We start from the raw sequence: 26,275 nt of genomic DNA on the forward strand, positions 1-26,275 counted from the left end.
ACGGAAATTCGTCCAGGGACGAACGGACGGGACGGTTTTCCTATCGTCGGACGAAAGAACCATCCCGTCCGGAGGTCTCAGACGACGGGCAGTATGGGATGGACGAAACTCCGTTGGATTCTCTACTGACGGTTGAGATCTTGCCACATGGTTTCGCTTAATTAATTCCTCGACATTTTGCATCAAAGTCCCTGCTTTTTGTCATGCGCGCACACTGACGCCGCCCAAAAGTAATTTTACACATGTCCCTCTGTTTTCTCCCTCCATATTTCCCAAAAACTTGGAAAAGTATATTAAAATTTTTAAAAGTGATTTTTTTTCGTCCAGGACAAGGGATGGGACAGGACAGCTTTTCTCCGGACGGGACGAATCTGGCAAAGTCGGGACGTGGGCGATTTTTTTCTTCAATGGAGGAATCCCTGGATGGGACGGTTTGGACGAAGTTGAAATATCCGGATGTCAGACGGGACAATCTTTGTCCCGTTCCGTCCATCGTCCACGTCCGGAACTATAATGGCCACTGACACTTCATCCTCATCGTCATCCATGTCGATTTCGTCATCTTTGCCATTCCATCATTTGATTTGATATGTCCTTTGACGTAAATGATAAATATTATTCCCTCCCACTCTCAAAGTATATTGCTCTCCTTACCTCGAACTCCCAGGTCAATACATTTTTGACATGTGTAGATGGTCCCAATGGTGTGATTCCTTAGTGATTCAATGCATAGATTACATCATGCTTACATTATTTTTGGTTTTTGTGATGTTAATACCGGTGGGACCAGGACAGTGTACTGCCCTGATTTCCACCGTCCCTTAGAGATGGGAAGTTCATTGTTCCACCGTCCGATTACAATGATCAAGACGATAAAGGAAAATATAGCCGTCGATTGGATGGAACCGTCTTAATGGGCTGCAATAATTTTCCACCGTCCGATTTGAGTGATCGAGATACTGAAGGAAAATATAGCCGTCGATTGGATGGACCCATCTTAATGGGCCTGATCCCTCTATTATTTGAAACTGGGCCGAACCGGTAGGCCATTTTAAAATGCTGACGTCTATGCCACGCAAAGCTGACGAGAGAGTCTAAGCTACCGCCAAAACAAATCCGTTGACTTTTCTACGTCATACCCAAACAGCTGTCCTCCCCTCGCTCTATCATTGGTCCACGTAAGGATATCACGTCATTAATGACGTCAGCGGTTTAAAACGGCCCGCTGTTGACTTTAACTCGGATGGGCGGAAAGTTTGAAAATCCTGATCGGACGGCTCGGAGACGGCCACGTGGAAGCGCGATTTCACGTGGTAAGTGGCTATAAATACGGGAAATGGAGACTCAGACTTCGTGTATTCAGTTCTTGGGGATTCAGTTCGAGAAGATAACGTCATTTCCTGTGCAGATCTCGATTGTCGCGTCTTGCAATGGCGACGAAGGTTTACATAGTGTATGTGATCTTTGCCGATGTGTTTGTTTGTTTGTTCTTCGTGTAATCTACGAAGCTGTTTCTATAGAAATGCGATCTTGGCTTGAGGAATCACACCTGCCGTTGTCATTCTTTCGCATCGTTAGATTTCATTGCATTAGTTGCTGGTGATTATGATCTGAAATATGTCTCACCTTACAAGTTGAGCCCGGCGTAAAGATTTTCCTCTTTTTTGGGACATTTTATATGCTTATTCGTCTCATGGAATTTAAATTGATCTTTTCGGATCAACTTCAGAGTTCTATTTTCGAGTTGTTACTGCGGCGGAGTAATTCTTCGTCTTGAAGAATTGAGTTCGCCGTTCTGATTCTTGCGCATTATTGGATTAAATTACGCTCGTAGAGATTATGGCTTGAAATATGTCTCACCTTGAAGGTTGAGCCCGGCGTAAAGATTTTCCTCTATTTTGGGACATTTTATGTGCTGATTCGTTTTTTGGAATTCAAATTGATCTTTTCGGATCAATTTCAGAGTATTATTTTATTCTCGAATAGAAATTTTGATTTTCTGAATTGTTAATTCGCCGCAGTAATTGTTGGTCTTGAAGAATCAAATCTTTCGCATTATTACATTACATTACGCTCCTAGCGTTTAAGGCCTGAAATTCCTCTCACATGAAATGTTGAGCCCGGCGTAAAGTTTTTCCTCTTTTTTTGTGGGGGAAAGTGGTGTTCAACTTCGGATCAAATTTCAGAGCATTTTTTACTCTCTAATGAAAATGACATTTTTTGAGTTATTAGTTCGCAGCACTGATTAGAAATCAAAATATGTAAACGATATTTCTCTGGGAAAGGAGTCTTTGAGCTCGTTCGTGTACTTTAGAAAATTTAGAAATAACTTCAAGAAGGAGAACATATGGGTCAATGATTTAGTCTGAAAACTTTTGAATTAAGTACCTAATCTTTGAGGAAATGTCTACATTCTGACTTTTATGTTTATTGAGCCATTTCTTCATGGATTATTTAAAGCCATGCGGGGTATATAAACTTCCTAAATTACGAGGCCTTGGGAACACGGTAATTCGGTGTCATTTAATCCAAGAGTCAAAATGGCGTCCTGCCATAGCATATATGTGCAAGAAAAATATGATTGGCGTATTATCTTGGAAAAAATACAAGTCCATTCATGGATAACCAGAAACTCCATAGATTTATTCATCCGTCATCTTGCTTGATAGATACAATTTTGTAAATGATTTTTGCCCTATAATATAAGAAAACACAATCAGAACTTTAGAACACCCTCTTGAAATATTTTAATTTCGTAGTAGACATAGAAATCTAGCCATTTACTGAAAACTCAGGGAAGTTTTTTAATTAATAAGTTGGTCTTGTGCTGCCTATTGTCAGGTACTATTCTACGTACGGTCACGTAGAGAAGCTCGCCGAGGAGATCAAAAAGGGCGCAGCCTCTGTTGAAGGGGTGGAAGCCAAGCTGTGGCAGGTCAGCCAACTCTTAGTTGAAACCATTTCTAAATTATGATTCATTTATATACATTATCCACCGCTGATATTTTCAAGCCAATTAAATGTATAACTAATCCTTTCTAAATAATCTCTCGAGAAAGTAATTAGAAAAGTTTTGATAGAACTTTGAAAAATTGTCCAATTCCTTAAAACTTTATCACTCTTTGTTTACCGGTAATGTTTATTCTATATAAGTTGCATCATGAACTAGGATGCAGGAGTTATTCTACATTTGTTGTTCGTTCTAAACAAATAATACATGTTGAAATTAGTTTTTTTTTGTTTGAATTTTCGAAATTGAAGAGTATTTTTTCCTTTGATTGAACCTATCATAAATTGATTTTACCCAGCGGAGATCTCTTAAAATAGTCTCCCAGGGCTTGTGGATGTTAGCCAACTGATCAAAGTACACGGCAAAAAGTTTTAAAAATAATAATAAATGTTGAAATTAGCCAATTTTTTGTTTGAATTTCCGAAATTGATGAGTATTTTTTTCCTTTGATTGCACCTATCATAAATTGATTTTAGCCAGAAGCGGAGATCTCTTAAAATAGCCTCCCAGGGCTTGTGAATGTTAGCCAATTGAGCAAAAAGTTAAAAAAAAACAATAGTTCAAAAAAAATTTTCTCAAATTGGAGACGGGCAGGTGCCTGAGACGTTGCCAGCGGAGATCCTGGGCAAGATGGGGGCGCCGCCGAAGAGCGAGGTGCCGGTGATCAGTCCGGCTGAGCTGGCGGAAGCGGACGGGCTCATTTTCGGGTTCCCAACACGATTTGGTATGATGGCGGCGCAGTTTAAGGCATTTTTCGACAGCACTGGCGGCCTCTGGCGCACCCAGGAGCTCGCCGGCAAGCCCGCCGGCATCTTCTACTGCACTGGCTCGCAGGGCGGCGGCCAGGAGACCACCGCGTAAGCACCGTTGACTTTTCTATCCTCGTTGACCGCACCTTTTTTCTCCGTGCTACGGTCTTATACTATCTTGCTCTCCTTCTCTAGCTTGTTCTCTTGTAGTCCGTCTCCGTTGATCTGATTGCTCTAAATCCATCTCTTATTTCTTTTGATTTTCCTCTTTTATCTCTTTTCTGTTTTTCTTTCATTGCTGACTTTTACCTATTGTCCCTTGGCTTTCCTCTTTACTCTGTTGACTTTTCCTTGTTCGTCGTGCCTTTGCCTTGGGCCTCTCATTTACTTTCTCCTGCGTGTTCTTCGTACCTCTTGGCTGTTGACTTTTTCCCTCGGAGGCGTTGACCGTTCACCGTTCTTCATTGACTCTGCTTTTCAATCCTCGTTGGCTCCCTCCGTTGACTTTTCTATCCTCGTTGACCACGCCTTTTTTCTCCGTGCTACGGTCTTATACTATCTTGCTTTCCTTCTCTATAGCTTATCTGAATCACCCCATTTGCCCACTTGTTCTCTTATAGTTGGTCTCCATTGATCCGATTGCTCGTAATCTGTTCTCTTGACTTTCTCTTGACTTTTCTTCTTACATCTCTTTTCTGTTCTTCTTTCATTACTTACTTTTACTTATTTTCATCTTTTCTCCATTGACTTTTCCTCTCATGCGTCTTCATCGTATGTCTTGGCTGTTGACTTTTCCCCTCAGAGGCGTTGACCGTTCCTTCAGAGGCAATGACTTTTCATAATTAGTTTACACTTTTCCACTGCTCAGTTTTTGTATGATAACATTGACTGTTAGCTGACATTATTTGATTTCGTCTTTCGCCATTTACCGTCGTCCGTGATGCCTCGACTTTTAATTTCGAACTATTCTAATACTTGTTGTCTCGTCTTTCTGCTCACTCCTTTTTTATTAATTGATTTTCATTATTTTTAAATTATTCTAATTATGAAACTCGATCAGACCTATGACTTTTCGTCTCTCCATCGAATGAATTCTCGTCACCCGTGATGCCTCGACTTTTAATTACGAACTATTCTAATACTTGTTGTCTCGTCTTTCTGCTCAGTCCTTGTTTATTAATTGATTTTTTATTAGTTTTCAATTATTCTAATTATGAAACTTCACCAGACCGTTGACTTTTTGTCTCTCCATCGAATGATTTCTCGTCATCCGTGATGCCTCGACTTTTAATTTCGAACTATTCTAATACTTGTTGTCTCGTCTTTCTGCTCACTCCTTTTTTATTAATTGATTTTCATTATTTTTAAATTATTCTAATTATGAAACTCGATCAGACCATTGACTTTTCGTCTCTCCATCGAATGAATTCTCGTCACCCGTGATGCCTCGACTTTTAATTACGAACTATTCTAATACTTGTTGTCTCGTCTTTCTGCTCAGTCCTTGTTTATTAATTGATTTTTTATTAGTTTTCAATTATTCTAATTATGAAACTTCACCAGACCGTTGACTTTTCGTCTCTCCATTGAACGAGCAGGTTGACGGCAATCACGCAACTTGCACATCATGGGATGATCTACGTCCCCATCGGATACACCTTCGGGGCGGGGATGTTTGAGATGGAGCAGGTGAAGGGCGGAAGCCCGTACGGAGCCGGAACCTACGCGGGGGACGGCTCGAGGGCCCCTACAGAGCTCGAACTCGCCCAGGCCTTCCACCAAGGTAAGTACATTGCCACCATAGCTAAGAAGCTCAAGAGCGCCGCCTGAATTGCCTTAATCGGAGTTTCATCTGCTTTGCCATTGCAGTAGCTTGTTTTACGTGTTCTTCATGAAATAGAAATAAAAAAAAATAAAATGAAATATCTCTGTTCGAGCTTTCGTGAACTTTCGCTTTCTCGTAGAGTTTGTGCTGGCTTTTATGGCGAATTCCGGTTCCTATATCATGTAGGCGTATGCGGTATACTTGCGTTTTGTTTGAATTATGTTAAGTTGAGCTGTTAGGTGCATGATTAGTCTCACTTATGGTTAAACTTTAATAACAGAGATAGAGATATCGATGGAGATGGAGATGGAGATAGAGACAGAGATAGAAATAGAAACAAAGATAGATAGAGACAGAAGTAGAGATAGAGAGAGAATAGAGATAGAGATATAGAGAGGGATAGAGACAGAAAGAGGTATAGAGATATAGACAGAGAGAGGGATAGAGATATAGATAGAGAGAGGGATAGAGAGAGAGGTAGAGATAGAGATAGAGAGAGGGATAGAGACAGAAGTAGAGATAGAGATAGAGAGAGGGATAGAGACAGAGGTAGAGATAGAGATAGAGAGAGGGATAGAGACAGAAGTAGAGATAGAGATAGAGATAAAGACAGAGAGAGGGATAGAGACAGAGGTAGAGGTAGAGATAGAGATAGGATAGAGATAGAGAAAGGGGTAGAGACAGAGGTAGAGATAGAGATAGTGATACAGATAGATAGAGATATCGATAGAGATAGAGATCAAGAGAGGGAGAGAGACAGAGGTATAGATAGAGAGAGAAAAAGAAACATAGTAGATATGGTAATAAAAAGAGACAGGAAAGAGATTAAGATAGAAAGCGAGACACAAATAGAGATTAAGATAGAGACATATAGACACAGTATTATTCTAGAGTATTAATATTCGTCTTATTTTGGTATTTTTCAACTCTAAAATTACTGCATTCAAGGTGATTCAGAGTGGATTGGTTTTCTCCACTTTGTTTTGAGATTCTCATGATTTTAAGAGAATACAAATATGATATATAACTTAATCCTGAGACTCCTTTGAGAGAAGTTAAAATCTAGATGGGATAAACCTCATGCGCTATCTACATCCCCCAATATAAAATTACCACCTCCCCGTAAAACTTTTTCTTGAATTTTTAATAATGTATCCTAGGACCTCATTTTTTATTGACATTTATTGTACCTATATTATTGAATACCTTATTTTTTTCTTCAACATGTATCCAATATTCCACCCAATAACAAATGAAGATATCAAATTTCAAATCTTCTTGCTTTCTTATACTCATATTAGCAAAAAATAAAGGGAGATAAAGTAAACACGACTCATTATTATATGAATGTGCAGAGTGCCAGTGAACTCAACTCGTAGTTTATTGAAAATAGAAGAGTTAAAATATTAATAAGTGAGGTGGAAGAATAGGCCTATTATGGTCCTCTATTGACATAGTGAATAAAGTTGGTAGGTGCCTCAATTAACTATTCCACCTTTAAGCAGTAAGTTAAGGTTCTTATGGGAGCGACTTAAGGAGCAAACACTATTCTGCAAGAAAGGTCCAACAACAGGCGAGAGTTTACGAGTGGACCCTTATATTCAAGCCTTTAGAAAAAAATTATATTCTGGAGGTTTATTCCCAACAAGGATAAATTAAGTCACATTACTTATTTATTAAATACTATTTTATTCAAGTCTTCAAATTGAGCATGAATAGGCCTATTCAAGTCTTCTCTGACCAAGTAAATGTGAGAAATCTATCAACACAACCCTAGTAGCTTAAATATGAGGTCGCCCTGGCCAGAGCAATATCAATTAAATATGAAAAAAAAAATTTGTCAAGGACATGCCAAAGTTGAAAAATGTACAACTTTGCTGAGAGAATTAAATAAAATCAAGATCAATAAAATTAATTAATGATGAACATTCCAAAGATAAACACCAAAACTAGGATATTTAGAGTGCAGCCTCTCACATCTTATTGTTGCATAGTACTCCTTGAGTAGGATTCTCCACATAACCAGGATATCTAATGGTTCGATTTGGGGGCTGAAAATTTTTTGAAGGATAGGGTGGTATGGGTGGAAAGTGACGATTGTGAGTGAATTAGATAAGAACCATTTTACAGTCAAATGGTGGATATCCGATCCTGCTTATGTATTTAGCTCTTTAATTGAATGGAATCCAAAGTGGGGTAGGGGCATGAAAAAGTTCAAAATTCTTATTCTCTTTGGCGACATAAATATATATTGTTGAGCACTTTTGTTTATGTATCCTCTACACTCAACTATCTAACACCTTCCCTTCACCCTTTATCCTATTTCTGTGTATGCACGAGAGGAAACTTCTATACCTGCCCTTATAACTACTAGTATGCCTACATCCCAACTCCATATATCTCCCTATTTGTGACTCTCTTATGATGTCAATCCTCTTTTCTTTGATCAATTAAGTTTTCACTCTTCATCTCCTAATCTTATTCTTCTATCTACTACACTTTATTTTCTCAACATCTTATCATATTCTCACCTTATCATGTTTCACATCTTTTTCTTCAATTTAGTCTCGATGTACAATAATTCTACCCCATAAAAATATGGTTGTCCTCAACATCAAGGAAAAAAATCCGAGGAGCAAAAAACAAGAAAATAAGAGAAAAGTAAAAAATAAAAGTAATAAAAATAAAATGATGAGACTGCTTTGCTTTTTTTCTATTATCATTTTATTCGTTCTTTCTTGAAAATTATGTTGAGCGCATCTTTCTTTTGTCTCTACTTCTACCATCCTCGACTTCGTTCAAAAATATTTGTGTAGTCTATTAGTAGTAGAAATTTATTTCCAAAAATTTATCATATATCTACCATCACACATTCCGTTAGGTCGTCCTTCCATTCTCTTCTATCTTTACCCTTAGATTAGGTAGGTGGGGAACACTTCTATTTGTTTGATAAGCAATTTGGTATTTTGTACTAATACAGGAAAGGAAAATTGTATGACCCTACATTCACCTAGGATGACAGATAGTGGAGATGTCTAGTGCTAAGTATCGTGCCTTGAGAGCAAGATTCTACTAAGCAGTGAGGCCCATATTTGAATGAGTTTTGTGAGATAACATCTGCCCATACTATCATACCCCACAAATACAAGTAGATTTCCCCATATCAACACCTTGAGCGCTCCCCAAAGTTAGAGGAGTTGACTTACATGCCTTGAATGAGTTAAGTACTCAAAGGTACCACACATTAAGATGGTGATGATATTTACACTACTTCACTCATACCTTTCTTGCGTACAAGAATAGTTTGGATTCTCAAGTATAATTAAGGCACATTGATAAGGGACTAGCAATTATTTAAGTTGGGGGGCATTTCATGACATCAAATATGTAGTGATATGTGTTTTCATGATTTGTATTACTACTTATACCAATAATATGCACAAAAACTATCACTCATTTGATGTCAAAAATGAAATTAATATTCAGTTTTGTAATTTGTTCTAACTAATATGGTTCAGCGAATCATGAACTAACCCCACTTGATTACCTTGAATCAAGTGGTATATTTTTCTCATGATTTCCTCGGAGCTTCATTTATAACATGACTTAGTTAATTGGAATATTAATGGTGGAGAAGAGAGGGGCCTAAAGCACAATGAAGCCCGCTATGGAGCAGGCCCAATCCGTATCCCAAAAGGAGCTTAAGCTCAATCAAAAGAGAGGCCTATTTTTAAGGAGAAATTTAAGTGGGTGGTTGTTGTTTCTTTTATATAAAGGGCGGCACGTAATTGACTGTCCAAATTGTCAAATTTTCACCACACATTCAAGGTTTCTCACATTGAGAATATAGGATCCTTATGTATACCCCTTTTCTTCCACATTGTAACTATTCTTGAATTTTTGTCCCAAAATCTATTATGACAGATTAGAATAGTAGTGTTTCTTTGATCCACTCTTTTTGAGTGTCAGGTTGAGCGAATAAAGGAATCACATGTCAATTTTGGAAGAAAATGAAGAAGAATGCATCCTTGGCCTGAATGGGAGTGACACCAGAGGTTCGTGCATTCTTGGAGGTTCCTTCCTCCCACACTCAATTTTTTCTGGTTGGTTATGACACGATAGCCAATACCCAAGGCTTTCCAATGCTGCAAAAGGTGCTAAAAAATGTCCTACAGCTCAAGTTATTGTATTTTTAATGAATTTAAAAACTGGAGATCCGCCACACATTTTTCGACGCCATCACACCAAGTCCAATGTGCTCTTGTGAGAAACCCTGGTGCCCTCTGCGAAAAAATACTTTATTCTTTGATTTATTAATATTATAAGATTCAAATAAAGTTTATCTTTGACATTATTCTCAACATTATTTAGGTTTTCCTTCATTGCATTTTCTTTAAAAAAAAGAAAACTATTGCTTCTCTTAGAGTCAGTTTTTGTTTTTATCTAAAAAACTATAATATAATCACATGAAAAATATTCTCATTAATTTCTGGTTCTCTGTGGTTTGACCCTTACTCAAATCTATACTTAGTAAGGAAGCATTATATATTTGTTTTTTAATCCAAGAATTAATGATGACTTGTACTCTTTTCTGGGTTATCAATTCCTCAAGTCTCTTTGATGGTGAGAAGAATCGCAAGATCTTCATGGAGTGGCAAAAAAGTAGAGGAGATCCAGAAACCTTCTAGACTCATGGATACTATTGGAGGTTCAGCAACTGATCGCCTTGTAGAAAATCTCCCTAGGAGCAACTCAAGGGTGGAAACAAGGTAATCATTCTATTACATGTTTTAATAGATCATTTACGAAATGTTTTTACTCCTGCTAGTGAAACTCAGTTTTCATACATTAAAACTATAGTCCTAGAATCCAACATGTAATTGTGTTAATATTATCCATTTAATCAAGAGTTCAAAAAGGTGAATCATCCCAAACCATTAAAACTTTCACACCAGTTCATCAACCAGACATTAGTTTTAACTCCAGAATTAAATGAAAATGATTTCATCTCTTAAAATCACCCACAAATAAAATAAATTACCAAAATACATTCTTTAAATTTTTCTCTAATATGTTTGCAATATTATTCAGGTGTAGTGGGATCACAATTGGATTCCATATCCCTGCTTCTTTATTACCAAGCTTCTTTCAGGGTAAATTGGGATATATTAATAATGCAATGGGTCTACTAGTGGATGATTTCCATACTGCTCAGCTTTCTCTCTAATAAAAAGCTGTGCACAGTTTCCAAACGTTTCACAATGAAGAAAATTTATTTATAGGTTTTGATGACTTAGTGAATCTCTAAAAGATAGGGGTTTCAAATTTTAAAGACTTACTTAAGAGGTTGTACTTGATAATTACTGGGTAAGTGAGAATATGAAGTCACCTTACCATTCCCTAGAAAAATCTAGGCTTATGGAAAAAAAAATGTTACAACAATATCAGTGGGTTAGATAAAAAAGATAATTATAACAACACAGACAATGAAGACTATTATGGTGTCACAGGAAAAGCCATAAAATGCAGAATAACATCATAAACATAATGCAAAATATTTTAAGGTATGTACTTGTTGCTATAATTTCTTTGATGACTTGATGCGAAAGTTTTGATGTTGGGCTGATTCACGTTGTGACAATTTCGTGAAATCAATAACATTGTCATAATTAATATAAATCCATGGTATTTATCAAACAATCCCATGGTAGCTTAAATATGAAAACCCCTTATTGATAAAAGCACCAATGAAACATCAAGTCTCTTGTATATCACAGAAAAATAGTACAAATAATAGTAGAAATAATTGGAGAGAAAGGCAGAAACTTAATAATAAAACAAATCATGGATAGACGCATCAAGGCAAAATATACATATAAAAATGAAATACCAAAAATCAAAATCATGTATTTCTCCGTAGACTCTCATTCCCTTTTTCCTAGCATAAAAAGGAAAAATCCAACTTTGCTTACTCTAATGCATTAGCCATGCTATACCTTTGTCAGAACAGAAAAATAACATGTGCTACTTGATGTTGATGCCATGCATGAGCCCAAATGCATCACATATGTAGAAGATGTTTTTGTCCCCTATTGGAAGATTGATCATCAGTTAGGCCATATTCAACACCTGGGAAAAAATCTTCCTTTATTTCATTTTTCCTCTATTTTCACACCCTTCCTCTCCTTCAGAGACAATTTCAAATATACCTTGATAAACTCAGCCTTCTGAATTTATCATTCACAAGGATAGCAGCTTGAATACAAAGGACAGTACTAGCCAGAATAATTGACACAAGCCTTAATAATATGCCACATAAGATCCTTCCACTGATAATCATCTGCTAGTACCTATGCTCATTTCTGATATAAACTTAGGTTATGCTATGAAACTATTAGGTTAATTTTAAATGTTGATGCAACTCCCCTCAAATTCTTAAATTTCATTTTAATCAATTGTTTATCTTCCAATTAATCACTGTATATGGTTTGATTAACCTTCATATCTGTCTCTTTTCCTCTATTTCTCTTCATTTTATCATACAAGATTCACTGAATTCCATCACATTTTTTCTAAGTGAGATATGAAAGTTAACCCCACTTTCTTGTGGATCCCAACCTGATTTGGCAAAAGAATTTTCGATTTTTAAGTTGGAGAATAATTGCTTTTTTTGACACAGGACAAAATTTCAACAATATAATGGGTACATCTCCAATCTCCCTAAGTTTTAAACATTTACTTTACAACTCATGCTGCACCAACAGTGATAAATTTATTTCAAAATTATTAATCAGTTTGCTCATGTTAATTGTGATAATTTTATCCATGCCATCAATAGTTCAAAAGGTGAATCAGCCCAACAATTCATCAACCATACTTTATCCTCAACTTCAGTATTAAATGAAAACAAATTCATCCCTTAATATCATCACATATTCAAATAAAGCAGACAAACATAAATACTTTCATATCAAGCACAACCATAAATACCTTAATATTTTTCTAAATTCATCCTTTAATGTCACCAAAAATTCATAGAAAATATACCAAAGCATACCTTAAAAAATCCTCCAATATGTATGAAATATCCTGGTGCAAACCATGGGAATGATAAACTGGAACACGAATACTTTTAAAAATCCTCCATTACTGAGCTTCTTTTAGGATGAAATGCCACATTATTTGTGAATGATTTCGACACAGCTCATATCTAGTTTTTCTCTAGGCTGAGGAGCTACTATACTATAAGTAGCATGTTCTTCTAAAGTCATACTTTAATATCACCACTAAATCAAAGAAACTATACCAACACAAATACTTTTAAAAATCCTCCCACATGTAATACCCTAGAAATCAGATTACATCTCAATGAATCTCCATTTCTCAGAGCTAGTTTTTCTCAAGGCTACTATACTAAAAACAATATGTTCTTCTAAATACAGTCTGAGACAAGCTGTCCATCATCTGCCTTTGAATATATTACAGCATTAGTTTACAATATCACCCTAAATCAAAGAAACAATACCAACACAAACACTTTTAAAAATCCTCCAACACATATAATACATTATCCTTGTTCAATACCCAAGAAATCAGATTACATCTCAATGAATCTCCATTTCTCAGATCTAGTTTTTCTCAAGGCTACTATACTAAAAACAATACGTTCTTCTAAACATTGGCTGAGACAAGCTGTCCATCATCTGCCTTAGAATATATTACAACATTAAGCTATAAACAAGCATAATCCCCCTCATTAACCCCTCTTGAAGAGGATGGTTAATATGGTGGCAATGGCCAGAGCAATGAAGGAAGCCCCCAGAGAGAACTCAGCAGCAGCAGCACTACCACTGAGGGAACTAACAGCTGGGCTGTTAGGGTGGGACCCACCCATGATATCCTTCACAAACCCAGATAGCTTATCAGCCATCTCCTCAAACTTAACCCTAATGAACTCTACGAAACCCATCAACCCGGGGGCACGGGCGTCCCCCGGGTTTTGTATTTTTTCCTCATTTAGGTTATTTTCTTCGGGGTTTTGAGTTTTAATTGTGGGTTCTGGGGTGTTGAGAGTGGTCTCTGCAGGAGAGAGAAAAAGATTAGAGATCAGGTGAGTGATACTTAAAATCAGATTGTTGATTCTTTTCGAGTGCGTACCTGTTTTCGGGGTTTCGGGTTCTTCTGGAGAAGCCTCTGTGAAACAATGGGGCTTAATGTCAGATTTATGATAGATGAGAGAGAGATTGAAGAGTAGGCTAAGAGTTATGAGAATATAAAAAAAAGGAGAGATGTATACAGATTTTTTTTGAAATAAAGAGAGATGTATACAAATGATGAGATAGAAAGAGAAATCAAGAAGAGTGCGCATAGCGCGAGCACAGAGAGAGAGAGGGGGGGGGGAAGAATTGGTTGAGATGTATGAGGATATAGGAGAAAAGGAGAGATGTATACAGATGAGGAGATAGAAAGAGAAATTGAGAAGAGTGCAGTGGGTTTGAGAAGAGAGAGAGAGGGCAATGGCACGAGAGTATAGAGTGAGGAGGGAGAGAGAGGAATAGTGTTCTAGACACGAGAAGAGCGAGAAAGATATAGGGTCAGAGAGAGGAGAGAGAACGGAATAAATGGATAGAAAAAGGAAAAGAAGATAGAGAGAGGAATAGGATTTGAGGCAGAAGACAGGGAACAAGTGAGCAGTCCAAAGAGAGAGGAATGGTGGGGGAGGGAGATGATAGAGAGTGTCAAGAAGAGAGAGAAATAGAGACATAGTGGAGAGTGGCGAGTGAGGCAGGAAGAAGAGAGAGAGGGAAAAGGGTAAGAGTAAAAAAGAGGAGAGAGACAGAAAAGAGAGACTGAAGAAGAAGAGAGAGAAGGAGAAGGGTAAGAGTCGAAAAGAGGAGAGAGGCAGAAAAGAGAGACGAGGACGAGAGAGAGAGAGTGAGAGATGTAAGAGAGATAACAGAAAAGACGAAGCTGCTCACCAATGCGGTGGGTCTTGTAGAATTCTACAACCATCTCATTTTTCATCACAGCATCCCAGACGTTCTTATCACAAGCGAGAGAGGCAACAACTTCCTGCATCGGACACTGACTGTCAATGACCATGTAAAAACAATAAAAAGAAAAAAAAATGACAGGAAAACAACAAAATAAATTAGATATGAACACGAAAATCAACGAACGACTATACCATAAAGAAACTTAAAGTTCTAAGAAAAAAACACGGAGAGAAAGAAAGTGATAAAAGAAGAAATAAGGGAAAGAAATGATAAAAATGAAAAAAAAAGGAAAAAAGAGAAAATATGTCAAAAACATATCGATAGAAGTCGGTGAAAAGTTTTTTTTTCACTGGGGAAAAACTGTTGGCCTGGCGAGCTGATACGATCTCGATACTTTTATGCATTGAATTTATGACGAGAAAAAGAAAACCATAAAGATTAAATCAAAACTTTTTGAGTTCTCAAAATGAGAATGCATAAGAGCACAGTGCCAAGAATTATCTGGAATTCAAGCAAAATGCAACATTGTAATGCGGACCAAGAATTACCTGGTAAAACCACCAGGTTAAATCTAAAAAATTATTCATGGTTAGTAATAAGGGTTCTCCATCACGGGGACAAGGACGAGAGGACGATGATAACTCGTAAATATTCTTATCACTTTTTCTATTTTTACTATTTCAGATGATGACAGCGATGACTTGTTCTCGTCATTGTTCCTTGTAAAATGATGAACCATTCATTGTTGGTGAACACTAGTTACCCCAGATCCGCCCAAATCAACAGATTTTGATTTTTGTGGAGGAAAGAAAAAAGCAAAAACTATAAATTGATTTAGAAAAAGTACGGATTTCTCTTGTTTTATTCAAACTCGATCACGCCCATTATTTTCCAAAAATAGGAACATTTTCTTCGAAAAATAATCTTATTTAACCGAAATCTGAAAATACAGGAATAAAAATGCCCATGACACGGGAAATCCTGTAAGAGAATTAGACCGAGAATTTTCCAGAAATATAATTACGTTAAAAAACCTCAAATTTATTCATGGTTTGCATAGGTCAGTCTTTAACCTGAGCTTTAGGGTTTTCCTGGAGCATTGAAAATGCCTGAAAGACGTGCTTAGGGTAGGAAGGCAAGATCCCAATTAATTCCTTTCCAGAATTTGAATTCTCCAAGCAGCCGGTATCCACGGAAGAAACCACAGTACAATCTGCTGAGCCATTATAACCGGCAGCCGGAGTGAGGTACGCTCTGAGAGAACCAAAATCGAGGATCACTAAACATATTTGTCCAGAAGAAAGAAAATAAATAAATTTGGGGAAACTGTTCTCAATGCATATTCAGACATTTATTCAAGTTTTCCTTTGATTTAAGTACAAATCAAGGATCATGTAGCATACTTTGCCAGAAAAAATGAGAAAAAAATAATGTTTTTGGGAAGATTGTTCACGAAACATAATCACAATTTATTGAACTTTTCCACTGATTTAAGTTCAAATCAAGGATCAAAAAGCATAGTCATAGAATATTCAAGAATGTATTCAACTTTTTCCTAGATTAAAGTTTGAATCAAGGACCACAATCATTTTTTGTTGAAAGATGATCAAGGATCACAATTGTTAAGGACCAGAATAAATTAATATCTGTGAATTATGCTCACAAAGCATATTCAGAAAATTTAGCCAACTTTCTAACAGAGCAAACTTCAAATCGAGGATCACGAAGCATATTTGAAAAAAAAAAAAATCTTTGTGAAAAAGTTTCTGGAAGAAAAAATCCCAAAGAGATTCAAGTTTCCCCTGATTTAAGCCCAAACCCACGTGTTGATTTCTCGCCACTATATCAAGTACAAAAATGGCGTAAAAACAGAAAATACAGGCCTATATAAAGAAGCGGCTTGAAATCAGAATAAAAAACACTCTTGGAGATATGTTCTTTGTTTCACCGCAACATACAGCGGATAATCTCAAAGCTCAATAACGAAAATTAAACAGAAACCGATAGAAAAAATAATAAAAAATACAAAAAAACCGTACCAGATCCATAAAATAGGGAGAAAAACACAAGAAAATAAAAAAAATAACACGTCGCAAATGAAAAAAAACGCACAAACGTTTCAAAAGCGTTCTTCAAATCCGCGGTCGCCTCTCTGGCCTCATCAAAGTCGGCACCGGCTCGAAAACCACTCGATCATCGGCGACGCTAGCCAATTTCCACTCCCAAAGCCACGTGTTGACTGCTCGCCACCATAACAAGGATGGAATGAGCATAAAAAGACGAAAAACAAGCGTACGTAGAAGCGGTTTCAAATCGGAGAACAAAACACTCTTGCAGGTGTGTTCCGTGCATCACCGCTTCATACAGCGGATAAACTCGAAGCTCAAGAACGAAAATTAAGCAGAAATCGATAGAAATTTCATAGAAAAATAGGAAAAATCCGTACCTAATCCACGATTAAAGAGAAAAACACAAATAAAAAAACAAAACGCCGCAAATTAAATAAAAAAAAGGCACAAACATTTCAAAAGCGTTCTTCAAATCCGCGGTCGCCTCTCTGGCCTCATCCAAAGTCGGCACCGGCCCGAAAATTACTCGATCATCGGCGATGCCAGCCAATTCCCACTCCCCGAGCTCAACCTTCCCCTTCTTCTCCGTCGCAGGGGCATGATCGGCCACCGCAGAAGACGTAACCGATCCCTCCCCGATCTGTCCTCCCGCAGAGATCGCAGCAGCCGTCGGCCTTGGAAATCTGCTCCCCGCCACCATCGCCGCCGCGCGATCGAACCACGCCGCCCGACCGGCGCCGGCCGCCGCCTTCGCCGCCGCTCCTCCCCCCATCGCCGACTTCCCAAGATTTTGAATTAACTACGGATCCGTATTTATACTGTTCTTAAACTACACTTCTAGCACCTGAAACTCCTTAAATTGGTTATATACTCTGTCAGGCCTTCCAAATAAAAACTCATTATTCTAGTATAGAAATGAGTTTTTATTTGAAGCTTGTTTTCTTTTTTAGCCCCTGATATCTGTCAAATTGGGCTATATGCCCTAAATGTGTAATAGTAGCTGCCGGATATTCCTTATAAAAAAGTATTCATCGAAATTCGAAATCGCCCTGAATTCTTCCAAATTGTGTTTATTGGGGAATTCGCAAGATTTGAATGAGCAGTCTGCTAAGTTATACTGTTAACGTACTACACTTCTAGCACCTGAAACTCCTTAAATTGTTTATATACTCTCTCAGGCCTTCCAAATAAAAATTCATTATTCTAGTATATAAATGAGTTTTTATTTGAATTATGGTTATCTTACCTCTCAAATTGGGATTATGCCCTAAATGTATAAAATTAGCTGGTTATTCATCAAAATTCGAAATTGCCCTGAATTCTTCTAAATTGTGTTTATTGAGGAATTCGCAAGATTTGAATGAGCAGTCTGCCTATTTATGCTGTTCACGAACTACACTTCTAGCACCTGAAACTCCTTAAATTGTTTATCTACTCTCTGAGGGCCGCTTTTTTTATTTAAGTAGCAGTATAGTGAGTTTAAATTAGCAGTATAGTTAACAGTATAAATTAGCAGAGTAATATAATGAGTTTTTATTTGAAGCTTGTTTTCCTTTTTAGCACCTGACATCTCTCAAATTGTGATTCTACCCCTCAGTTTATTGTATTTAGATATAAATGTATATTAGTAGCTGACGAATATTCCATTTACTCATGGAAATTCGAAATTTCCCTCAAATTATAAATGAGTTTTTATTTGAAGTTTGTTTCTTTTTTAGCCCCTGAAATCTCTCAAATTGTGGTAATGCAACCTCTCATATTGCAATTTTGGTCTCAGTTCAGTGTCTGGATAGATATAATGTAGAATAGTAGCTGCCGATATTCAATTTACTAAATAAATTGTAATTGTCCTGAATTCTCATAAATTGTGATTATGGACAAATTTGGAAGTTTTGAGTTGACAGTCAGCTAATTTAGAATAGTTCCCAACATACACTGTGGGGGCTGTAACACATAAAATTTTGTATCTACCCTCTCACGCCTTGTGTGTATAGTTCAGGATCGTCCAGAACGTGGAGGATGGACGGGACGGGACAAAGATTACGAGGCCGACGTCCGGAATCAGTGCAGGGACGCAGACATTACGGTATTTTCATCCGAAACCTCCGGACGTGATGTTCTTTTCGTCCGAGTGGACGAAAACCATCCCGTTCGAAGGTGTTGGGACGAATTTCCGCCCCATTTTTGTCCAATCTCATGGACGGGACGGCTTTTTCATCCTGGGACAAAAAAACCGTCCCGTCCCCGTCCCTGCACTATACTTGTGTATACCACTGACTTTTTATTTGAAACTTGCCTCAAATTGTGGCAATCTTACCTCACAAATTGCAATTATGCCAGAGTTTTAGTGAGTCTCAAATATAAATCTATATTACTAGTTGCCGAATTTTCCTTTTAATAATTTTTTTAGTTTATTTCCCTTTTTGACCCTTTAATCTCCCAAATTGTAGCAAACTACTTCTCAAACTGGGATTATGCTAACAATTTGTGTGGGCCTATAGATACTAGCTGCCGGCTCTTAAAAATTATAAACTGCCCTGAAACTTTCTAAATTGCGAAACTGGACGAACATAAGTCTTGGTACATATAAATATAAAAATGGACAAGTATTTTTTTAGTATATTGAACAAACTAATCTTTCTTTTTTTTTGCGCAATTTCAAGTAAAATTGGGTGTTTGACGAGACAAGTATATCTCAGTGTATAGATAAATGAAGATACTCTTTATTTATACCTATAATTATCAATAAATGGAAAATAAAATATAATTGATGATAAACATTTATCTTCGTGCTTATCCAAACACAGGTGGCATAAAGATAAAGTAAAAAAAGAACAAAGATAAAGGCGACAGACAAAGACAGACAGGTTAACAAAGAAAGTGGGTTGTTGATAGTTTGATAGATATACTTCGTGACTTATTTTTTTCATTTTAGATTGATTTATTGATTCCCTAATAGATGAATACGTAATCCTAATTTGGGTCCGAGAGCCAAAATCATTTAAAATGTTTAGAATAAAAATAAAGATAACCATCGACAACAGAATGTAAGCCTGCAAAATATGATTTATTGATATATTTATTAGGAAGATGGTTAAATGAATAATCATGCAGAAATCGAGAGAAAGTCAACTATGAAGCCAATTAGATAGATACATTTATTGACAGCTAGATGTATACGTAGATGTATAGATTAATCAATTTGTTGAATAATAAATGGGAAAGATGAGATGTTGATTGATTCATTGAAATATTGAATGGCAGATTGCTTCAGGGAGCGACAAACACATTTCCTGATTTATTTATGTATTGGAAGATGGATATAGGATCAAACCTTGGAGCTGGGAAGCCAAAAACTCATTTAAAAATATTTGAATTCAGATTAAAAATTTTGCAACAGGAAGACAACATAAGCAAGCCCCATGATAAGCTTACTTGCCATTCATAGTGGGTTCTGAACCCAAGTGGGCCCCATCATCCAGAGTCTTCCCGTTGACCTGACTCCTCCCCCTCTGGGTCAACCAAAGTCAACGCAAAAAGCATCAGATTTCAAGAGTCTACCAAGGTTTTTATCGTTGACCAAAGTCAAAAGTAAAATGAGTACCCTATCGTTTGTCTCCAAGGATGTACCATTCAGCATTCGATGATTTTCGTCCTTATCCCTCAAACTCACCGGTAGTAACACCCCCGGCGAACTGACGCTCCGGTCCGGCATTTCTGAATCAGAAAAAGACAAGCACGCCATTAATTCCAAAAACAATCTTCAATTTTGGTTACAAGTGAAAAATCTGCAGGCTGGGAGAGAGAAAACTCGCCTTGGAGCTTCCTATCGACGAAGAACACTACCAAATTTACCGTGTACCTGGCAAATGGCGTCAAAGTCAACGTCGAGGTCAACATTAATAATGACATGAAAGTCAACGAGGGTCAACATACTAGGCGATGTCAAAGTCAACGTCACGGTTAAAATGATGTGAAAGTCAAGGAGGGTCGATGTACCACGCAACGACGACGTCAACGGTGTAGTGCTTGCGGGAGGCGACAATGAGGAGGCTCTGGAGGATGGCCACCAGCCAGGCCATGTGTTTGATGATCCTGTGATAGACGAATCGAACGGCTAAGAAGGTGCCACGTAGGATGGTCAAAGTCTCCCCAGATTTTATTCTCACCTTTTAGAACCGTATTTCTGATAGGTGAGGACGAAAACCAACGTGAATATCATGTGAGACGAGAATATCAGGTCACCGCACCCATAAATTACTCCGCGAGGAACTGTACCACAAAAATATATAATTAAATTTTAAAATTATTTATCTTGTCTTAACTGTATTTTGTTAAGAGAGATACTAATAATCGAAAAAAAAGTGCCTTCTTAAATTAAAGATATACCATATTTTTAAAACATTCACAAACAATAGATAATTTTCAATTTCACAAAGATAAAAGAGTCCCATTACTTTTTTTATGAAGAGATGCTGAAAATTGATGAGGATAACCTCCATTAAAATTAAAACGGACTATGAATACCAAAACGGACTATGAATCTCGTTTTAAAAGTGATAGTAAAATTATTAATACACTTTTTGAGGGGAGTATTCCGACAACTGATGAGAAAAATTTCCATAAATTTTAAAAAATATGGCAGAAAATTAATTTAATTTCTGAAGAAAAGATATTGACAATTGATGAGAAGAAAATCATTATCTAAAAAAACTCTAAGAGAAGATAAATCTCCATTTACAGATATAATAAAATTTACGATGCATAATATTGAGGGGGAGATACTGACAATTGATGAGGAGAACTTCCATAACATTCTCCGGGCGGGGTAGAACCGCAAGCTTGGAGCCCTAAAAGTTGACCCGATGAGAAATTGGTCAACGCCCATTTCGATAATACAAATATTAACAAATTTATTACTTTTTTTTTAAGAAAACAAGGAAGACCACCGTTAAATGGTGCCAACCTAACAAATTTATTACTTACCTCTCGACAATGGTAATTGGGGCCCGGAAGCTGGGTGGAGTAGAAGGTGAAGATCCGAAGAACCTGTGAGACCTGTGACACGTGTCAACATGTCAGGGCTATTGGAAGAAGAGTCAATACAGCCAATGCATTTGTTTCGGGGAGACTTACAACGAGGAACGCTAAGACACGGCACCAGATGAGGACCGTATAGAAGCGTTTGCTGTGGAAAATAAATGGATGGAATGTCCACTGCGATGAAAAGAAGAGAATCGGGATATTAATCTACAGCTTCACTCATATCGAACAACAGATAATCGAAAAATTAAGAACATTCAAGTAATTTACTTTCAAATGATGGGTCACTTGCAAATCCATAATCAATAAAGCCATTGTAAAGCAATAGCTGCGGAAAATAAATGGAAAAACAGAATAATCATGGCACTTCATCCACTGCTGAATAGAAATTATTTAACGAGTATAAAAAAATCGATTTCCTGTAAAATAGTTTGGTTTCGAATGATGAGTCAGAACAAAATTAATAATCAATAAAGCTTTCGTCAAAATACGAGGAAATAAAATTTTTGCAGTGGAAAATAGAATCATAAGGGTATGTAATCCAGAACCTAATACAAACAAGAATATGGATAATTGAAAATTCGATGTTTTTTCAAACAAACTAGTTTGAAATGATGACACAATTGAAAATTGGCAATCAAGAAACAACAATTAAAAAAACGAAGTGTGATTGTTACCAGAAAGAATGAAAAAAAAATGAAGCTGAAAAGGCTTTCACTAATGTAACCTCTCTCTTTTCCGAGTTCCTGAAACATCCATAAGAACAATTAAGGATCTAATTAAGCAAGAAAATGATTAAGTTTTAAATGAAGACAGATGGAAATTCTGCTGGACCGGTAAAATTTTAAAACCGATGTCTTGGAGTAGGGGGCCAGGGCGGTGTAGATAATGAACTCCACGAGCAGCTAATCCATGAATATACTGCAATATTTTTTTTGGTTAGAAAATATTACAATCATTTTAATGCGCGTTCATAATAAGAAGATAATCACAAGATAAAATGGTCAACAAAAATGTCAGTTGATTAAAATTTCAGCATCGATAAGAAAAAGAGATAAAAGCAAAAGATTAATTGTATAAGAAACGAAAAATTAAAATCCAAGAAAAAGTTATTAGCACAAAATGTACACTCTTGAAGGATACCAAAATTAGACCTTAGAGAATGAATAATGAATAATAAATCGACTGTAAGTGAATAATCATCCCAGGCTTCGCGGAGATCATTCTTCCTCAAAACAAAACTACTTTACGTCGCTGAACTTTTCATGAAATAAACAAAGGAATACAGTCAGCATTCAAGGATCATCAGAAAATGTGAGAAAAGACAATCATTTCTATTTCTACTATAAAAAAAAGGACAAAAAATAGAGCAATTCAGGGATTGAGATAAATGGGGTTTACAACTCCCTTATACGAATCCAACAGATAGAAAAGAAAACTTGAGGAAACTTTTGCCAAAAAAAAAACCTGGAAGATGAGTCCAGCAAGAATGAATTTCCACTTCTCCGAGAGATGCTGCAGTTCCACCGTCAACTCAGTCGTAATCCTCCGCCAAATCTAATCATTCGAAAAAAAAAGACCGACAAATGAACAATCAGAGGAAAACTCGATTAAAATAAAATGAAACAACAGAATTCTACAAACCTTGGAAGTTTCCCGAGCAACGTAAAACGTCATTTCCACCAAACCGAACCACTGCCATACTAATTCAAATAAACCCAGAAACCATATTCCCAACTTCCCATGGAAATCCCTCTGGTCTTCAAAAACCAATCCTCTTTCAAACTGAGCACAAAGTTCAACCTAAAACCAAGCTCGAGATCAAAATCAAACCTTTAAAGCTCGCTTCCTACTACCCTTTTTCGATCTGACTACAACCCAATACTAAATTCGCTCTCGATTGCTCAAAATTGGACCTTTTAAAGAAGGAACCGGAAATCTTCCTCCCAGTACGCGGTTTCAACAGGGGCTGCACGCTGACTGCCACTGTTGACGGAGACCCAATTGAAGAGAAGACGAGGAAGAAGACGATTTCTCTCTCTACCCTTCTCTCTCTAACCTCTCTCTAGCTTCTCTCTCTTTCTCTCTCTATCTCTGTCACTGTCTTCCGGCGATCTCCGCAGAAGACAAGAAAAAATTGAAAGAGGAGATAGACGACGGAGGAGGAAGACTGTCAGAAAATGTGACTGTTATTTTTCAGGAAACCCTTCTTTTTTCACATTAATTGCGCTCCTTACCTTTCATTTTAGTTATTCAACGTCGTCCCTTGAAAAGCTCTTTGGAGGCGGTGGTTTAAATTAATAAGTTACGTTTTGGTGTTTTTTTGCTATTAATTGTTTTATCTGGCTTTTTATGGTATTTCTCAGGCGGGTCCCACCACATGCGACCTGCGTTGGCGAAAATTTAAAATTTGATTTAGCGTAATAACGGTGTTTTTCGGTTTTTAATTTGGGAATCTGCGATTAATCTGGACCGTCCGTTTTGACGCGTAGATCACGCGTATTAGATCTGACGGCGGATAAAGTCCGCCGTGCTATGTGGGGCCCACATGACAGCTGGACGGCTAGCCGGCCAGCTAGGACCACCGTTGGACCCGGGCCTACCGTCCAATGCATCATTCCAACGGCCAGGATCTGTCCAGGTGGCGCCACGTGGGATTGGCGGTTAGATTACCGTTCCAGTTTCCGGCCAGCAGAGAATTTTGAAACAGGGAATAATATTTTTAAAACAGAATAAAGATTAAATAAAGTATTTTTTATATCCGGTTTTATTACGCATACCGTTGAACTATTATTATTAAAGAAATGTCTATTAAACTGTCCTGAACATAAATAAGGGCTATTATTGGGCCCCCACAACACATGGAAGACAAGTGGGACACTTGGAACCATAGAACAGACATAGACAGACAGACAGCCCCAATAGTTTAAAGGCAGTCTTTTTTTGAAACATGCCTTTCCCTTTCATGATGACAGTCCCATCAAGATTAGAATACAATAACCCTAATTAAAAGTCGTTGAATAAGATATCATAGATTCCCTATCATCATTAGTAATGAATCATAATTTCTGACTGGGCTTATCCAACTTGTGAGATCTTAGTTTCATCGGTTAAAACTGTGGGTCTATATATTTTTATGAAAAGGAGAAAGAGTCCATAATGAAGAGGATAATCACTTGATCTAATGCTTGTCTATCTTATAATGTACATATATATATGTACTATGCAGTGGAGGATTAAATATGGATATGGGACAAAGTTTTAATGCACATCCTAGATTCTCTTAATACTCTTTGGAAGGAATTTTTTCTCCCATCCCTAGATTCTTGTTATTCTAGGATAATGATCTTGGATAAGAGATCAACAGATGGATATGCATATCCTTGATATTTTTAGTTTGAGATAAATATGAATCCGAAACAAGATATCTTATCCTAGATCCTTGTTATTACACTATCTCCCTAACATGAATCTAGTTCTTCTAGAAATTGGGAACTACCGTCTCCTCTTCTCATGTCTACAACACAAGAACTCATATCAAGCATGTGTGCCTCATTTTTTACCATATTATGAATGAGAATTAGTGGAATAAAGCATTTTATACGTATTCTATTTATTCTTTCATAAACATGTTTTGTCCTAGTTTATATTGTTTTAGATAACAAATATAAAAAATATTTGTTATTTGTTTATATTGTCCTAGTTTAATGCATAATAAAATATTATGCATATAGATGAATATCAAATTAGTATAAATACTTTCTTCAATTTTTTTATAGAATTATAGGTTAATCGTACCATCATATCAGATCCTTGAGTAGGTTGGGGAGTGATAGCATATTGATGCTTACTGGGCCAGAAAAAAGCATGCTTAGTGGGCTAATGAAAGCTGGATAATGGGCCAGCAGGAGAGGGTCAAATGGATAACAATGGGAGATGTGGATTTTGATCAGTTTCTCAAAAGCCAGCCAACAAAAATGGAAACCAGGCTTCAATTGGTCGGTTGGTTCACTTACTATAGGGAATCACAGCCTCCATCGTCTTGCTTATAGTGGAGTATAAAATCAAAGTTTGATCTTAAAATAAGGAGCACTTAAGATGACTCGCATAGGTATGAGAAGAGGGTGCCCCCTCCTATTATAATCTTTGTGAAACTTTTATAGAAGACCTCATCCTGGGAATCAACCAGATTAACGTAAGGTATAGAGCTATTAGAGGGTTCATGTAGATCAATTCAATTAATTGTTTTTCACATAGCACACCCACAATTCATCCTTAGTGTCTCTACATTAATAAATGACTATAGGATCAACCGTACTCATAATATGCGAGGATTAGATAGCATGATTCTATTTGGATATTTTGATGTCCATCTTGAATATCCTTTAATGGAAATATTTAGAACATATGTTTAAAGACAAGTGATCAACATATTATGCTCTCATCATCGTTCATTAAGTTACTGTGTGTATTCATGGACATCAATTATTAGCATCACACATGTATTATTATGAATATATTGCATCAATGGATATTGAACTAGTTGTGGAATGTGTAATTGGCTTATATGTCATATATATTTC

At 36.9% G+C, this 26,275-nt stretch overlaps 3 protein-coding genes across 4 annotated transcripts; 1 reads left to right on the forward strand and 2 right to left on the reverse strand.

Annotated features, from left to right (window-relative positions):
* The first annotated feature begins 1,334 nt into the window (after positions 1–1,334).
* Positions 1,335–5,706, forward strand: LOC144707664 (putative NAD(P)H dehydrogenase (quinone) FQR1-like 1). The gene is made up of 4 exons (XM_078580888.1): positions 1,335–1,453; positions 2,842–2,935; positions 3,605–3,867; positions 5,358–5,706. The coding sequence occupies exons 1-4, from the start codon at positions 1,431–1,433 to the stop codon at positions 5,587–5,589; spliced, it is 612 nt and encodes a 203-aa protein (XP_078437014.1). The 5' UTR covers positions 1,335–1,430; the 3' UTR covers positions 5,590–5,706.
* Positions 5,707–13,121: 7,415 nt separating this feature from the next.
* On the reverse strand, positions 13,122–17,446 carry LOC144707752 (Uncharacterized conserved protein (UCP012943)). The gene is made up of 5 exons (XM_078580987.1): positions 17,102–17,446; positions 15,654–15,834; positions 14,563–14,656; positions 13,742–13,777; positions 13,122–13,663 (listed from the first exon to the last, which is right to left on the reverse strand). Exons 1-5 carry the CDS (start codon positions 17,419–17,421, stop codon positions 13,341–13,343), a joined length of 954 nt encoding a protein of 317 aa, XP_078437113.1. The 5' UTR covers positions 17,422–17,446; the 3' UTR covers positions 13,122–13,340.
* A 2,560-nt stretch (positions 17,447–20,006) lies between these two features.
* Positions 20,007–23,815, reverse strand: LOC144707753 (phosphatidylinositol:ceramide inositolphosphotransferase-like). 2 transcript variants are annotated; one of them, XM_078580990.1, is made up of 13 exons: positions 23,609–23,815; positions 23,337–23,495; positions 23,160–23,249; positions 22,527–22,613; positions 22,370–22,438; positions 21,786–21,866; positions 21,636–21,707; positions 21,439–21,499; positions 20,819–20,921; positions 20,649–20,744; positions 20,465–20,511; positions 20,254–20,366; positions 20,007–20,161 (listed from the first exon to the last, which is right to left on the reverse strand). In XM_078580990.1, exons 2-13 carry the CDS (start codon positions 23,367–23,369, stop codon positions 20,081–20,083), a joined length of 933 nt encoding a protein of 310 aa, XP_078437116.1. In that variant the 5' UTR covers positions 23,370–23,495; positions 23,609–23,815; the 3' UTR covers positions 20,007–20,080. The 2 variants fall into 2 exon arrangements, with proteins under 2 accessions (XP_078437116.1, XP_078437115.1); XM_078580989.1 differs by lacking the exon at positions 23,609–23,815 and having other exon boundaries at positions 23,337–23,594.
* Positions 23,816–26,275: the final 2,460 nt, after the last annotated feature.

The sequence above is a fragment of the Wolffia australiana genome, chromosome 9 (genome assembly GCF_029677425.1).
Source record: "Wolffia australiana isolate 7733 chromosome 9, ASM2967742v1".
Classification (NCBI taxonomy): domain Eukaryota; kingdom Viridiplantae; phylum Streptophyta; class Magnoliopsida; order Alismatales; family Araceae; genus Wolffia; species Wolffia australiana.

Coding starts and splice junctions, on each gene's coding strand:
- LOC144707664 (XM_078580888.1), top strand. CDS start 1,431: ATGGCGACGAAGGTTTACATAGT. Junction 1,454..2,841: donor GCGACGAAGGTTTACATAGT/GTATGTGATCTT, acceptor GCCTATTGTCAG/GTACTATTCTACGTACGGTC. Junction 3,868..5,357: donor GGCGGCCAGGAGACCACCGC/GTAAGCACCGTT, acceptor TTGAACGAGCAG/GTTGACGGCAATCACGCAAC.
- LOC144707752 (XM_078580987.1), bottom strand. CDS start 17,421: ATGGGGGGAGGAGCGGCGGCGAAGGCGGCGGCCGGCGCCGGTCGGGCG. Junction 15,835..17,101: donor TTGAAGAACGCTTTTGAAAT/GTTTGTGCCTTT, acceptor TGGTTCTCTCAG/AGCGTACCTCACTCCGGCTG. Junction 13,664..13,741: donor ACCCGAAACCCCGAAAACAG/GTACGCACTCGA, acceptor TCTCTCCTGCAG/AGACCACTCTCAACACCCCA.
- LOC144707753 (XM_078580990.1), bottom strand. CDS start 23,369: ATGACGTTTTACGTTGCTCGGGAAACTTCCAAG. Junction 21,708..21,785: donor GTGTCTTAGCGTTCCTCGTT/GTAAGTCTCCCC, acceptor CACGTGTCACAG/GTCTCACAGGTTCTTCGGAT. Junction 20,745..20,818: donor CAGAAATACGGTTCTAAAAG/GTGAGAATAAAA, acceptor CGTCTATCACAG/GATCATCAAACACATGGCCT.